The sequence below is a fragment of the Phyllobates terribilis genome, unplaced genomic scaffold (genome assembly GCF_046119375.1).
Source record: "Phyllobates terribilis strain yellow unplaced genomic scaffold, ASM4611937v1 Scaffold_2__4_contigs__length_985480577, whole genome shotgun sequence".
NCBI lineage: Eukaryota > Metazoa > Chordata > Amphibia > Anura > Dendrobatidae > Phyllobates > Phyllobates terribilis.
In genome coordinates, this window is record NW_027362762.1 from 134,778,215 (window position 1) to 134,794,197 (window position 15,983).

Sequence of the window (15,983 nt, forward strand, 5' to 3'; positions counted from 1 at the left end):
GCAGTGGTCTACCAAGCAAACATTGCAGCAGATGAAATGCACATTGGGTTTAATTCTCTTTGAAATCTGAAGATGTCCAGCAATGTCATCAGCTTAGAACTGGCAGCAACATCCAGCTACATCCATCTACTATTCGGAGAAGTCTGGCCAGAAGTGGTCTTCATCAAAAAATTGAGGTCAACAGCATAGAAACAACCAAGTGACTCCACTATCCACATAAAAAATAGGGTTTGGGGTGCAGAAAAATTGCCGCAGCTGTTCTGGACTAATGAGTGAAAATGAAAAATATTTGGCTTTAACATAAGGCATTTTGTTTGCCAAAGTTCTGGTGAGCGGTACAATGAGTGTCTGCAGGCAAGAGGAAAGCATGGTGGAGGCTCCTTGCAAGTTTGGAGCTGCATTTCAGCAAGTGGAGTAGGGGATTTGGTAAAGAAATAATGGTATCCTCAATGCTGAGTAATGCAGGCAGGTGCAATAAACCATCAGAGAGGCATGTGATTGTCTCCAAATTTATTCTGCAGCAGGCCAAATCCCCAGACGTACAGCCAATGTTATTAAGAATTATCTTCAGTGTAAAGAAGAGCAAGGAGTCCTGGAAATGATTATATGGCACCTACAGAGCCCTGATCTCTTCATCATCAAATCTGTTTGGGGAGAGACAGTAAGATTTGCATAAGCCCACAACAGGAGAGCTGTGGTTAGTTTTCCAAGATGTTTTTAACAACCTCCCTGTCGAGTTCCTTTAAAAACTGTGCGCAAGTGTACTTAGAAGAATTAATGCTTTGCTGCTGTTTTGAAGACAAAGGGTGGTCTTGCCAAATATTTATTTAGAGTTCTCACTTTGCATTTTGTTAATTGATAAAAAGAAACTTCTATTTTTAATAAAATATGTGACATTTCAAAGTGCTTGTTTTGCAAGGAACTTTGCAATTTGAACTTGGGACAACCCTTTTAAGCATGATCACAGAAAACAGACTGACATTTCTTACAGCTGACATTAGCTTTGCCATGCAGACCAGGACATGGTTAGCAGAGACACATGGTCTCTTAAAGGGAACCTGTGAGCTGATACATGCACCCCAAACTGTAGGCAGCATAGGTCAGCCACTGGTTGTGTGATCACAGCCATATATGTTTGTCTCAGAAACACTGCAGCGTTTCAAAGAAAAACATGCTTTTAATAGCCGCCGGGGACCAAGCCGCACAATTGACTAGCCGTACAAGCGGGTCCCCGGCTGCTTCTTCCCCCTGACTGTGAGTGGCAAGCCTCTGCCTACATGCGCGTATAGGCAGAGGCTTGCCAGTCATTGTCAGTGCGGGGGGGGGGGGGAGAATCTGCCTGGGACCTGACTGTACTACTAGAGCAAAGTGCAGCTCGGTCTCTGGCTGCTATTGAAAGCCTATTTTTCTCTGAAACGACACTGCATTTCAGAGACATACATATATGGTTGTGATCACACAACCAGTGGCTGATACTGTAGGCAGCATTATCAGCTGACAAGTTCCCTTCAAGGCCCAATTAGAAAAGCCGATAATCGTGAACAAGTGTTACTGAGAGCAAAACACACATTTGTCTGGTGAGATGATTTTTAAGTTTAAAAACCATCATTCTTAGAGCATCTTGCTCAGGACATGTGCTGCCGCTAACATGATGTTCTTCACGCACAGAACGATCTGAATTGAAATCGAATGTTACTTTTATATGTGCTATATACCGTATTTTTCGGACTATAAGACGCACCGGACCATAAGACGCACCTCAAATTTTGGGGTGGAATATAGGAAAAAAATATTTTTTATAAGATTGGGGTCCGTCTTATAGTCTGAATAGGTACGGTATCTTACCCGGGGGGCGGTGGAGCGAGGGTCACAGGAGGTAGGGTCCTTCAGGAAACCGGTGCTCCAGCAGCGGGGAGTTGCTTTTGTGGTGGAGCAGGATCACAGAGCCCCCCGTTCCCTCCCTCAGGAACCTGGTAGCTGCAGCAGAAGTGGTGAGATGGCTGAGGCCCAGTTTCTGGCTGTGGGGGCCTTGGGCCTGGCGGAGGCCCAGTGTCTGGCTGTAGGGGCCTTAGGCCTGGCTGAGGCCCTGGGCCTGGCTGGGGGGCCTGGCTGGGGCCCCTGGGCCCAGTGTCGGGGGCTGGTGTCTGGATGGAGGCCGATGTCTGGCTTCGTGCCAGGGCCTGACTGAGGGCCGGTGTCTGGATGGGGGCCGGCGTCTGTCTGCGTGCCGAGGCCTGGCTGGGGTCCGAGGCCAGTGTCTGGCTGCGGACCAGTGACCGGCGTGGCAGAACTGCGTGTGTGGCTTTCCGGTGTGCGCTGCAATCTTCCTGAAGCTGTGATCTACAGAAAATGGCCGCCCAAGCTACAAGTCTGCGCATGATCCAGCTCGGTCGGCCATTTTCTTGTAGATCACAGCTTCAGGAAGATCGCCACGCACACCGGCCCCCAGCCAGACACCAGCCCACAGCATCTCACCTCTTCTGCTGCCGCCACTGCCGAGTTCCTGAAGGAGGGAGGGAACAGAGGGACCTGCGATCCCGCTCCACCACCACCGCAACTATCAGGTAGACAACTATCTACATTTGGACCTAAGATGCACCCCCATTTTCCTCCCAAATTTGGGGGGGGGGGGGGGAGTGCGTCTTATAGGCCGATAAATACAGTACATAATTTTTTTCCCCCATCAGTCATTGGACAAAACCACAAAAAATCTTCATGAAGACGACAAAACACATTCCAATCACTCATTGAGTGGTTTGAAAAAATGCAGCATAACCTGACAACTGAAGAGCAGTACAGGAAAAGGCATAGTAGAGGGTGTACAACGTGACCTGTACAACAGCATTTGTGTCCATAGCGGTGTGGAAACCAGGGCTGTAGAATCGGTATGCCAAACCTGTGACTCCGACTCCTCAATTTCCCTTACACCGACTCAGACTCCACGACTCCGACTCCCACATATATTGCTTATATTTAAGTGAAAAATGTATTGTAGTACAATGTGAACATCAGACATTTAATCATTTTTATGATACAATAATCAAGATATTTAGATAGAACATATTTATTGGCATACAATTTTAGAACACAAAAAACTATAATAAAATGTAAATATGTAATACACTATGTAATATCGATTACATATATATTGTGTGTAGCCGTAACCACATGGGCAACATCTCTAACAATATCCGGGTATAAAGGAATTGCCTCATGCACAGTCAATTTTGATGAACGGTTGAATTTTTCTATTTCTTTGAGAGCAAGTGAAACATTTTGCTGAAATATGGTCAATCTGCTTGCTATAGAAGACGGAGTGAAATCTTTTTCCTTGCGGCAACGCTTTGCCTGCTCCATGTCATCCAAATACTTGTCAAAGTCAAACTCCTCATCTGATGAGGATGAAGATATGGCAGCAGTAGCACTGTCAAGACCCAAGTCCTCTTGCTCCTGGCAGTCCTCCTGTAGGCCACTCATCCTAACTGCTACCTCAGTCAGAGCTTCATTCTTTTTGGTACAGATAAGATATTGATAGACAGATATGGATAAATGGATGGATAGATAGTCATGGAGAGACGGATAGATAGATAGTGGGATAGATGGAGGAATAAATAGATTAATAGAGGGATGGATAGGTAAATAGAGGGATGGAGAGAGAGATAGATACAGGGATGGATGGATGGATGGATAAATATATGGATAGATAAATGATAGATAGCCATATGGATGGATAGATGAAGGGATCAATGAAAGGATGGATAGATAGATGGATAGATGGAGGAATAGATAGATTAATAGAGCGATGGAGAGATAGATAGATAGATACAGGGATGGATGGATGGATAAATATATGGATAGATAGATGATAGATAGCCATATAGATGGATAGCTGGAGGGATAGATGAAAGGATGGATAGATAGAGGGATGGATGGATAGATAGAGGGATAAATGAAAGGATAGATGGATGGATAGATAGAGGGATGGATAGATAGATGAATACATGGAGGGATAGATAGTGTGATAGACAGATGACAGCTACAGACAGCAAATAGCACATTGCACATATTGCTCATATAGTTCACACATTGTACAGAGAGCACATAATAATCACCTACAATATTAGCATTAGTTACCTTCCTGTGACGGAGATGAGCAGTAGTACTTTCACTTTCTCCAGCTCGGGGCCCAGGAATCAGATCCTGTGCAGGGCAGGCACCCCTCCCCCTCCTCTCTCTGGTGAAGACAGCAGAAGACAGTACAGAGAAGGGGAGATTGCCCCCTGCAGTCTGGAGCCGGTGCAGGACGGAAGCACTGCAGCATACAAGTGAGTTTTTATAGGTGCGTGCCCCTGCCTCTAGGGGGGGCAGCTGCCCCCCCTGCCCCTCGCTGGCTACGGCAATGATTCACACACAGTGTTTTTGCGGATCCGTTTTTTGCAGTAAAATGCAGTGACTCTGGGCATCCCAGCAAAGTCAATGGGTTTCAAGTTATGACATTCAGACACATCGTTTTGTGAGGATCCGTTTTTGGGCTCAAAAACTGATCCTCACAAAGAATGAGCATGTCAGTTTGTGCGGCGTTTTTCTAATCTGCTTTTGCTATTGAAAACATTTTCTATGATTTCAAAAACCTTTCAGGTGATGCGGTTTTTTGAAAAGCTGATCTGCTTTTGCAGCTGAAAAACGTATCCTCAAAAAACGCAGCAAAAACGCTGTGTGTGAATGTAGCCTTAGATCAGGAATAGAACAGCCATTTATAGGACATTTCAAACTTTCCCAAATTCCTATGAAAAAATATTCAGCACATTCTGCATTGAACTACTGTACCCAATTTACTATATATTTTAGGAGTCGGAGTCGGTCCATTTTATACAGACTCTGACTCCACCAAAATGAGCACCGACTCCACGACTCCGACTCCACAGCCCTGGTGGAAACCTAAGCTAGAAGATGTAAATGTTACTCATTGGAAATATCTTATGGTGCTCATAAATTATTAATTTAAATTATCTGAATTTGCCACTTTAATTGGGACCAGGCACCTATGTATGTGTACAGGGATGTGCCAACTCAACAGCAGATGTCTGACAAAAGAGCGATCAGGCATGTTTAATTTGGACATGGCTAATTCTTTGTACCAGAGAATCAGACTGATAACTGCCTGTTAACAGCTATCTAAATAATATGGTTACCTTCATCTCCAGGAAAGATGCAGTACACTGGAGCAGTCAGTGATCACATGAAAACATTGCAGGCATCAATAATACATGGGAAGCTATAGTGAATATATAAATTGTAGCAAACCTGGTAGGACATGGTTAAATTTTAGCACTGCAGGTCTTGATTAGATGCAACTTCCCAATTTTGACTATGAACCAGGGCCTGTGGTCACTAGGTGTGTCAGTCTGCTGAATGTTGAGAAGAGTCGAGTGTGCTGCTTGTGAGTGACCTGCCAAAATGTGAGCTGTAGCTGTGAGAGAGACGTGCAGAGTCTCTCTGAATGGAGACTGCATGGGTCAGCTAGGAAAGCAGAGCAGTCTGTGTGTTGGAACTGCAGAGAACTGGGAGGAAGTTACAGCCTTTTCAGTGTGAACTGTGTACGGAGTTGAATACTTCCTTTTAGCTCTTGGAGCAGTTGGAGCTCAGGCTGAAGGGGATACCGCAACTGGTGGGATCATGCCTCTTCTGTGTATGAAGTTTTCTCCAGGAGAAATGACTGTAATCTGTTCGGGATCACCCGAACAAAGATGTGCCTGCTAAATGAACCGTTTATTTGCTGTGATACCTTTGTGCCTAGAAGGGGCTGTTTTTGGTTTTTGAATTCCTTGGAGTTTTATGAAAGCAATAAAACTGCACCTGTTTGGACCAAAACCGCATTGTCTGTGTGAATGTTACCTAATGCCTACGAGTGAGTGAATCCCTACAACATGTATAGTTGTCAAATTACTGCATGATTGAAAAGTTATGTTGTGATCAACCCCTTTAAGGTTTGTAGTATGGGATATAGACATCTGAGTATCTTAGAGATTTTTTATTTATTAATTTTAGCTGATTGTGGCCTTTTTTCTTATATTAGCAATAGGGTTAAGCAAAAAGAAAATAACTGTGCTACCCTGGTTTGGCGTCCTGTCCTCAGTGGCTGCCGAAGCAGGGCAATCTGTGGCTGGCATCCTGGGAGCCTCTGGTGCTTACTAGGCCCTGTGCCATCACGGTATTGTGTGAGTCCCAGCCACTAGGTCTCATGCAACTTTATGATGTGTGTCGCAACGCAGCATCATGATATTGTCTAGTAAGTGCAAGCGCCTTTGACGATGCCGTTATCAAAAGTGATGACTACTCTGTCTGCTTCGGAGGACCAGACTAGACGACGCTGGACTAGAGAAGCACAAATCTTTTTGTTCGACTACAATAATTATCAAAAAGAAGTATTCTTCCGGAGCAGCTCCGATGTTTCCAAGCGTTCCCACTCTTTGTAAAATATGAGACTGCCAGGTTCGGAGAGATAAGACTTGCCTTTGAGTGGGTACAAATGGAAAGTAGAAGTGTTATTGCAAATGCTCATTTTCCATGCACAGCGTGGTACGTCTGGTCATTGCACTACAACAGAAGTGATGCTTATTGCGGGGGCACGTTCTCAGTCTCGTGCCGGGACAGTCACTGTGGCTATACGCCCTGAAAGGGTGATCTGTCGTCAGCCGGAGTGACATGTGTTTGTGGCTTTGGTTTTTGTCATCCATCCCATGTGACTGACTGGGCAGGGTATCAGTTTCTATTGACACTGCATTCATTGTTTTTCCTGGCTTATTTTTATGACTATTCTGTGTATTGATTTTTGTTTTCAGCTGACTGGTAATAAAGCTGACGTTACTTTATAGTCCAGTGCAGCAAAGCCTGAAAACCGCCAGCTGTTTTTTTTTATTTTTTATTTTTATTTTACTTTTAGTTGCATTGTCCGAACAGGATTTTTTTGTACTATATGCTGATAGCTGTCACTTTTTGCTCTTGCTGGAGTATCAGTCCAATTTTTACCTCTTTTCTGTATAGGTAGACATACACAAAGGAAAAGCAGCAGCCTCGGGGCACAAAGATTTATACAAACATGGAATATTTTGATTCTTTTAAATTGCATTGCTACTATACTTGCTATACCTTTTTGGATGTTCTTAGTGCAAATTTAATGTCAATTGTTTGAGCCCATCTGTCACCACAAGGTGACCTCGCTCAGATGGGTCCCTAGACTTCACAATGTACCTGCACAGCAGGAAATGTACTTCTCTCTTCCACCCCAAAAACCACTTCAAATAGTTTTTGACCTCATTTCAATGGGAAAACTCGCTTCTTCTACTGCACACGATGCTGTTTTTTTTTTTTTTAACCACGTGAAAAAAAAGAACCAGCGTGTCAATTCTTCTTAGGTAAAAATACTCCAAATTTGACTACTGAATTAATAGCAGCAGAAAAAAATTACGCCTGATATACAAAGAAAAAAATAAATGTAAAAAAGACCCCAGATTTTTTTTTTTTTTTTTTTTTTTACAGGGATTTTTCAGCCAGAAAAATATATGCCAAATCATACCATTCAAAATCCACATCAAAAAGCCCACAGGTATGTTCACACTGATTTTTTTTTTTTTTTTTTTTTACATTGACTTTGTAGCAGATTCTGCCTCAAATGAAAAAACCTCTTCAAATATTCTCTGAATAAGCTTCCTGTTAGTTTCAACGAAAACACCTATAGTGCACATCGTACTGCTTAATTTTTCCACATGAAGAAAGAAGCAACTTGTTAATTTTTCAGATATTTCTACTTTGGGGGGGGGGGTAAAGGCCAAATTTTGACTTCTGAATTATCTGCAGCAGAAAAAAATGCCACAATATATTAAAAAAAAGTGTCAAAAATTAGTTTGTACAGCGATTTGGTATTTTTTTACATGGATTTTTCAGCAAGAAAAATCTACATAAAAAACTGTGTGACCGTACCCTTACTTAGCTGGAACCTGTGGTACATGACTGTACAACGCAGGCACTTGCTTCATTTTGCCTATTAAGGTTCAATGAGATCAACCCTCCTTTTTTTATCATGGATTGTAAATGTACTGACGGTCATTCCTAATAGTCAGTTTCCCATTGTAAATTAGTCTTTCATAAAAATTGAACCTAATATAAATCCATTAACTGGTTCTGCTGAATAGAGGCAATATTTGGCTATAGAGCTTTTGCAATGGTTCTATAATTGCACCCATGTGACTGTAATCTGCTTCCATTTGGCGTAATGTCATTTATATATTCATGTTACGGAGTACATGGAGCACTTTCCACTTCTTTGCTTCAGTTTTCTTACCATTTACATATTATCAAAATGTCATATGTTATCAGTCCCGAGTGCAGCAAAACTCAGTTATTTTGTTTAATAGTTAGAATATTTGTAATATTCCTGTATTTTTTTCAATGTGTCAGTGTCTATTCTTGGCTGCTTTTCATGCATCTTGTGGTACAGATATAAAAATGTACTTGCCAATATATATTGGTGTAATAGCATTACATTTTACATGTACTTTTTTGACCCCTCTAATGTGGTATATATTTATTGCTACATACAGATATGGGCATATATATTAGTTATTGTATGTAAAACTAGCATTTTTTCCACAGTGTGGCTTAATAATATGTTTTGTCTTCCTTTTAAGGATACTATTACGTTGATACAAAGCACGAAAAATGAAGAAAATGCCATTGTTCAGCAAATCACACAAGAATCCTGCAGAAATTGTGAAAACTCTGAAGGAGAATATGGCCTTATTAGAGAAGCAGGACAAGAAGACAGAGAAAGTAAGATCTAATATGTCATGAGATTTACATTTGTATTTAAAGGGTTATTCCCAAAATAACAAGTTCTTCCCTATCCATGGACATGGGCCCATAGTATAGGGCATAACTTGCTGGTCATTAGAGTTCCTCCGACCACTGGGACACTTACGATCCTAAGATCGGTGGGGTCTTGAACTCCGACAAGTTATCAGCATGTTGTCCCCAATCCTGGGGATATTGAATAACTTTTTCCTTTGGAAGGTTGGTGGGGAATATTGGCACATTGGTTACAAATGTTGGACACTAACAATTCCGGACTGCCCATATGATGATGTCATGTGTTTGGAAGCTTCTGATAGTTTTTTTGGCAACATCTGAGTTAATTAGAGACACACCTGTGGATGTATTTTATTGCACACCTGAAACACACTGCTTCTTTGTGTAGCATCATGGGACATTCTAAAGAAATCAGCCAAGATATCAGGAAGAGAATTGTGGACACAAGTCTGGCTCATCCTTGGGTACAATTTCAAGATACCTGAAGGTGCCTCATTCATCTGTACAAACAATTATACACAAGTACAAACAAGATGGGAATGTCCAGCCATCATACCGCTCAGGAAGGAGACTGGTTCCGTGTCCCAGAGATGAACGTGCTTTGGTCCAACATGTGCATATCAACCCAAGGACAAAAGCTAAAGACCTTGAGAAAAGAAGATTATGTGCAATACTGAAGCAACATCTCAAGACATCAGCCAGGAAGTTAAAGCTTGGGCAGAAATGGGTCTTCCAAATGGACAATGACCCGAAGCATACTGCCAAAATGGTAACAAAGTGGCTTAAGGATAACAAAGTCAATGTTTTGAAGTGGCCATCACAAAGCCCTGATCTCAATCCTATTGAAAATATATGGACAAAGCTGGAAAGACAGGTGCGAGCAAGGCAACCTACAAACCTGGATCAGTTACACCAGTTTTGTCAGGAGGAATGGGCCCAAACTCCAACCAACTATTGTGAGAAGCTTGTGGAAGGATATCCCAAATGTTTGACCCAAGTCATTCAGTTTAAGGGTAATGGTACCAAATACTAATGAAATGTATGTAAACTTTTGACTTTGAAGTAAGTAATAACAATGCCTTAAAACATTTTCTCTCATTATTCTGGCATTTTGCAAATATTAAAAATGATGGTAATCCTAATTGACCTAAGGTGGGAAAGGTTTATTCTGATTTCATGTCCGATATTGAGAAAAACATGCAATCACTGATGGTAAGAACTGGCACATTGACCAAGCACTGATGAAAATCCTATCCAAAACACTGATGTACAAAGGTCCATGTACATTGCGGAAATCCTGGATGTCTGAATGAGGCCTTAGCAACAGTCCAGTTTTTTTATATTTGCCTTGAAATTTTATTTAGTGTTTTTGCTAAATTTGTTTTGTGTTTTTTTTTTTTGTTTCTAACAGGCTTCTGAAGAGGTTTCCAAGTCACTTCAAGCCACAAAAGAAATTTTATGTGGTACGGGAGACAAAGAGCCCCAGACAGAAACCGTGGCTCAGCTAGCACAAGAACTGTACAACAGTGGCCTATTAGTGACATTGATAGCTGATCTGCACCTCATAGACTTTGAGGTAGGTATCATTTATACAACTAATTATTACTTCTTCATACCCAGAGCTCATTGAAAGCTTTTTACTTTACTGTTCACACAGTTTTTGATGGGTTTTTAGAGCCGCTCCACTCCTAAATCCTCCTCCAAAACTTTCTTCAAAACCACGTGAAAAAGTCTTCCTATTCATCTCTTTGGAAATTCCACTTTACTGTTTATATGAGGGGTTATTTGTCCTTTTTGGGTTTTTTTGCTTTTTCTTAAGATGTTTTTGAAAAACGCCTGGTGGGGGAAAAAAAAGTGCCCTTCACTTCCCTGAAATGGATTTTGTTGGAATCCAGTCCAGATTAGGCACTATCAAATCAAAAGGCTGCAAAAAAATGCTTCTCGAAAAAGAAAACCTTCAAGACCACTTTATGAAAAAAAAACCCCCGCAAAAAAAAAGAGGCGTTTCCCAGAGGTTTCTGTTTGAAAATCTCATCATTTTTGGACACCTTTAAAAAAAACTGTGTGAACATAATCTATAAAGGCACAAAAGAACGGAAAAGGGGCAACTTTTAATTTGTGCCAAATTCATCAAATATTGTGCATCATTTTGACAAATTTGGCGCAAAGTCCACAAAAGTTGCTGAACTTTTGTGCAAATTCAGCTAGGGTCAATATTATGCCTTTTATATGTCAGACAATTTGAATAAAGGGAGTAATAAGAATCCGAGACTTTTGTTGAGGGGGCTATGAAGTGCCTCCAGTATGTCCGTTTTTAGTAAGACAGCAAAAGTGCCAACAGCCTGATTTTATTGATTATTTACATAGGACTTCTCCGTTTTATTTCAGCAAAAGTTCTCCAAAAGACCATGTTTGAGAAGAACTGATTTTCTTTTTTTATTTTGTAAATTTACCTTTTCTTTGAGAGGACCCTTTGAAGACCATTTGTGACCCCAGTTTTGAGTGGTGGAGGTTTCACTGTAATTTTCCATAAAATGACAGCGCAAGAGCATCTTTTCTTCAATCTGCTTTGCATCATCCCTCTGGTATTACTCTTGAGTAATTGTCTTGGTGTGACAGCAGGTTGCAGTTACTATGAGCCATTATTATCTCACGTTGTGCAGATTACTATTTAGACCTAGCCTACAGAAAAACGAACAAATCACATTGATGTTTGTGCTTTTGCTATGGTCTTTTTTTCAATGTAAACTTTTCTTCTGCATTTTATATCCCTCCACCTGTCGGTGACATCTAATAATTAATAATACACGTTGCAGGGCAAGAAGGATGTCTCCCAGATATTCAACAATATTTTGAGAAGACAGATTGGCACGCGCTCTCCCACAGTGGAATATATTAGCTCCCATCAACATATCCTCTTTATGCTACTCAAAGGGTGAGTTATAAATCACAGAACCATAACGGTAATGGAGGTGTCACATAACAACCTCCTCTGTAAAAATTACAGCGATATATGAGCAATTAATTTGTCACTGCTTAAAGGGGTTGCTACAAAAAAAAATCTGACCAGCATGACCTAACAGAATGAAGCAAATGTGAACAGGAGCCAGTTGCCATGTGTGTGTATTTTGATGTGCATATATATGAACTGCTCAAAAAAATAAAGGGAACACTTAAACAACAGAATATAACTCCAAGTAAATCAAACTTCTGAGAAATCAAACTGTCCACTTAGGAAGCAACACTGATTGACAATCAATTTCACATGCTGTTGTGCAAATGGAATAGACAATAGATGGAAATTATTGGCAATTATCAAGACACCCTCAATAAAGGAGTGGTTCTGCAGGTGGGGACCACAGACCACATCTCAGTACCAATGCTTTCTGGCTGATGTTTTGGTCACTTTTGAATGTTGGTTGTGCTTTCACACTCGTGGTAGCATGAGACGGACTCAACAAACCCACAGAAGTTGCTCAGATAGTGCAGCTCATCCAGGATGGCACATCAATGCGAGCTGTGGGAAGAAGGTTTGCTGTGTCTGTTAGCGTATTGTCCAGAGGCTGGAGGCGCTACCAGGAGACAGGCCAGTACACCAGGAGACGTGGAGGGGGCCATAGGAGGCCAACAACCCAGCAGCAGGACCGCTACTTACGCCTTTGTGCAAGGAGGAACAGGAGGAGCACTGCTAGAGCCCTGCAAAATGACCTCCAGCAGGCCACAAATGTGCATGTGTGTGCACAAACGGTTAGAAACCGACTCCATGAGGGTGGTATGAGGGCCCGACGTCCACAGATGGGGGTTGTGCTCACAGCCCAACACCATGCAGGACTCTTGGCATTTGCCACAGAACACCAGAATTTGCAAAGTTGCCACTGGCGCCCTGTGCTCTTCACAGATAAAAGCAGGTTCACACTGAGCACATGTGACAGACGTGACAGAGTCTGGAGACGCTGTGGAGAGCAATCTGCTGCCTGCAATATCCTTCAGCATGACCGGTTTGGCAGTGGTTCAGTAATGGTGTGGGGTGGCATTTCTTTGGAGGGCTGCACAGCCCTCCATGTGCTCACCAGAGGTAGCCTGACTGCCATTAGGTACCGAGATGAGAACCTCAGATCCCTTGTGAGACCATATGCTGGTGCGGTTGGCTCTTGGTTCCTCCTAATGCAGGACAATGCCAGACCTCATATGGCTGGAGTGTGTTAGCAGTTCCTGCAAGATGAAGGCATTGAAGCTATGGACTGACCCGCCCGTTCCCCAGACCTGAATCCGATTGAGCACATCTGGGACATCATGTCTCGCTCCATCCACCAACGTCACGTTGCACCACAGACTGTCCAGGAGTTGGCGGATGCTTTAGTCCAGGTCTGGGAGGAGATCCCACAGGAGACCATCTGCAACCTCATCAGGAGCATGCCCAGGCGTTGTAGGGAGGTCATACAGGCACGTGGAGGCCACACACAATACTGAGCCTCATTTTGACTTGTTTTAAGGACATTACATCAAAGTTGGATCAGCCTGTAGTGTGTTTTTCCTCTTTAATTTTGCGGTGACTCCAAATCCAGGCCTCCATTTGTTAATAAATTTCATTTCCATTGATGATTTTTGAGTGATTTTGTTGTCAGCACATTCAACTTTGTACAGAACAAAGTATTCAATGAGAATATTTCATTCATTCAGATCTAGGATGTGTTATTCAGTGTTCCCTTTATTTTTCTGAGCAGTGTATATTATACATATCTCAAAAGGTACAAGTGCAAGCATTGAATACATGAAGTGTAAACTGCTTAATTGCAATGTACAATATACTTGTAAAAAGGTACTTCGCTCACAAGTTGATCAATTTGTGTGTGCCCACTTGCTGCAACAAAGTTTGCTTTTTTGATTTTTTTGATGGACCCTAACCAGCGCAAATTGGCCAAGATGTGCGCTAAGTATCTCAAGTTTTATGAGTATATTCTGTATGGCAGTAACACAGTTTGCATTTCATGTATTCCATGTTTGCAAATATCTTGGTGTACTGTGTGCTACTCCATTTTTTGATATGCTTAAAGGGGGGTGTCCCAAGTTGTCAATCAGGAGCACATTACTCCCCAGCCTCCTGGCTTCCTGCTTGCCTGAGGGCAATGTGCTCCTGATAGTTTGGACCAATGGCATGGATGTGCTGGAGGCCCAAATATCTCTGAAGCATCGAAGGAGCACAGAAGTACTGAAGCTGGCCAGATCCAGAGTTCCAGCCTGCTTCAGGGTAGCGCTTACAATCTCTATTGGAAAGAGCTTGTACACATTGTGCTCCTGGCCCAGGGGACCGACCACTTCTGATAGTATCAGTGGTGACTGTTAACCGAGGCAGCTAGCAGCGAACAATAAAATGTAAAAAATCATTACGATATTTTGAATAATGTAAATTGCAAAGTTGATTGTTTTCACAAGCAGATTGTGATTTTAACCATTTATCATCAGAAGACAAACCCTTTTAATCTTTGAAAGCCGGTTGACACCAACAAAAAAATCTGCATTGGGGACCATATTTTTCTGCAGTTTTCCTAAAAATATTAGCAGCTGAATAGAAGTCAAAACATATTGAAAGAAGAGAACAATTCTAGTAATCGTTTTTATTTTCTACTTCTGATTTTTAATTTTATTTTTTAAAGGGGAAATGTTTATTTCAGAAAACGTTAGGGCTCTAGTTAGACTGTCTGAAATCTAGGTATATTGCTAGTTTAACATGCAACAGCCGTCGGAAGGAAAATTGTAATCCGGTATATGTTTCAGTGCTCTTGTGAGCCAGGGCTATTTAATTGCTAAAGGTAAGTCAAATGCATCCAGTAATTTAATCAAGTAACAGCAGATCAGGGCTGCTGCCCGTGGACGGCTTCCTGAAATAGCCGAGCTGTCACATCTCCGCTGGAGGAAGTCAGAGTGCTGCAGAATACTGAGCCACTTCTCTGTGTCACTTACTTGATGGAAGTAGCTTTGTTAATATTTCATTGGCTTGTTAATCATTCATTATCCCAGTTTCCACTCGGCTTGTGTTGGAATTCCACAGTTTAGGTGTTTTGACCATATGGTCATATACACCGATCAATGGATTAACAAGTGACCTGCAGAGCTTCCAATTAAAGGTCAGACATTGTCATTGCATGCACTCCGACAATAGCAATGTAAATCTAAGGTCACACGTCAGAAGTTGTCATATCCTAACTAATGGAGCTCCTAACACATCATCCTTGTCATCATTTTCTTTTCCATATAACTATCTACATTGTCATTGACAGCTATTTCATATTCTATTTCTTTTTCAAAGCCATATCTTTAATATACATGGTGGTTTCACTCACTGTTTTAATAGCAGGGCTTTTTTGTATGTGTATTTGGCCTTTTTTTTAGGTTTTGAGGTCCCTGCTGTTTTTGTTTTTTTTTCTAAATACAGAATCCTCTAGGCCTGGTAGTGTTCCCATGTATTTTGATATAGGTGTTGTTTATAGAGAAAGATGCACTAAAAATCCATGTACCATATCTATTAAAAAAAGAGCAATTCATAATGGGGTTTTTTTCAAGACCGTAAAATGCTGAAGTTTGTAGCGGCTTTTCAAGAAGCATTGCCATCAAAGTTTTTATTCTCTTAATATACTGCAATTCTCATATTATATAGCCCTGTGTACTTACACTCCCTGACAGAAGTTATGTTTCTTATCCATGTTATGTAAATAAAAGCTTATAACCTGACGTTAAATTCATCCATTGGTTTTATAAATTACTCTTTTGAAAGCTGAAACCCTCCCAAATTTGGTTTAGGTTAAGAAAATAAATTGGCATCAATGCTGAAATATTGATCATTTAATGAACACAGAATGGTCAGATTTTGCCCAGACAAAAGTTTTGTTGCCTGGTCATATAATGCACCCAATCCTAGTTTACATCCTCACCAGTGCTCAGTAAATCATTGGTTAATTAGTGGGTGTGTATAAAAAGAAACCCAGCACCCCAGACCTTCACTTTAACTGCAACTTGAGCTCTGACAACATGCCAAAAATCCACCCTGCGACCAAAGCCTTGATTATCAAGAGGCTGAAGACCAGATCCACTGCAGAGGTGGCTGGCACCTTTAATGTATC

The 15,983-nt window shown here is 41.5% G+C and overlaps 1 protein-coding gene across 5 annotated transcripts in view; it reads left to right on the top strand.

Moving 5' to 3' along the window:
• The window catches only part of CAB39L (calcium binding protein 39 like), a 105,867-nt gene that overhangs the window by 52,746 nt on the left and 37,138 nt on the right, over positions 1-15,983 (top strand). For 3 of the 5 annotated variants that reach the window (XM_073662701.1, XM_073662706.1, XM_073662704.1), the window contains exons 2-4: positions 8,688-8,829; positions 10,277-10,441; positions 11,682-11,800. In XM_073662701.1, the coding sequence (XP_073518802.1) occupies positions 8,719-8,829; positions 10,277-10,441; positions 11,682-11,800 (395 nt within the window). In that variant the 5' untranslated portion in view covers positions 8,688-8,718. Of the gene's footprint in view, positions 1-7,539; positions 7,607-8,687; positions 8,830-10,276; positions 10,442-11,681; positions 11,801-15,983 lie in introns of all 5 variants that reach the window. The other 2 variants (XM_073662702.1, XM_073662705.1) reach the window with 1 other exon arrangement.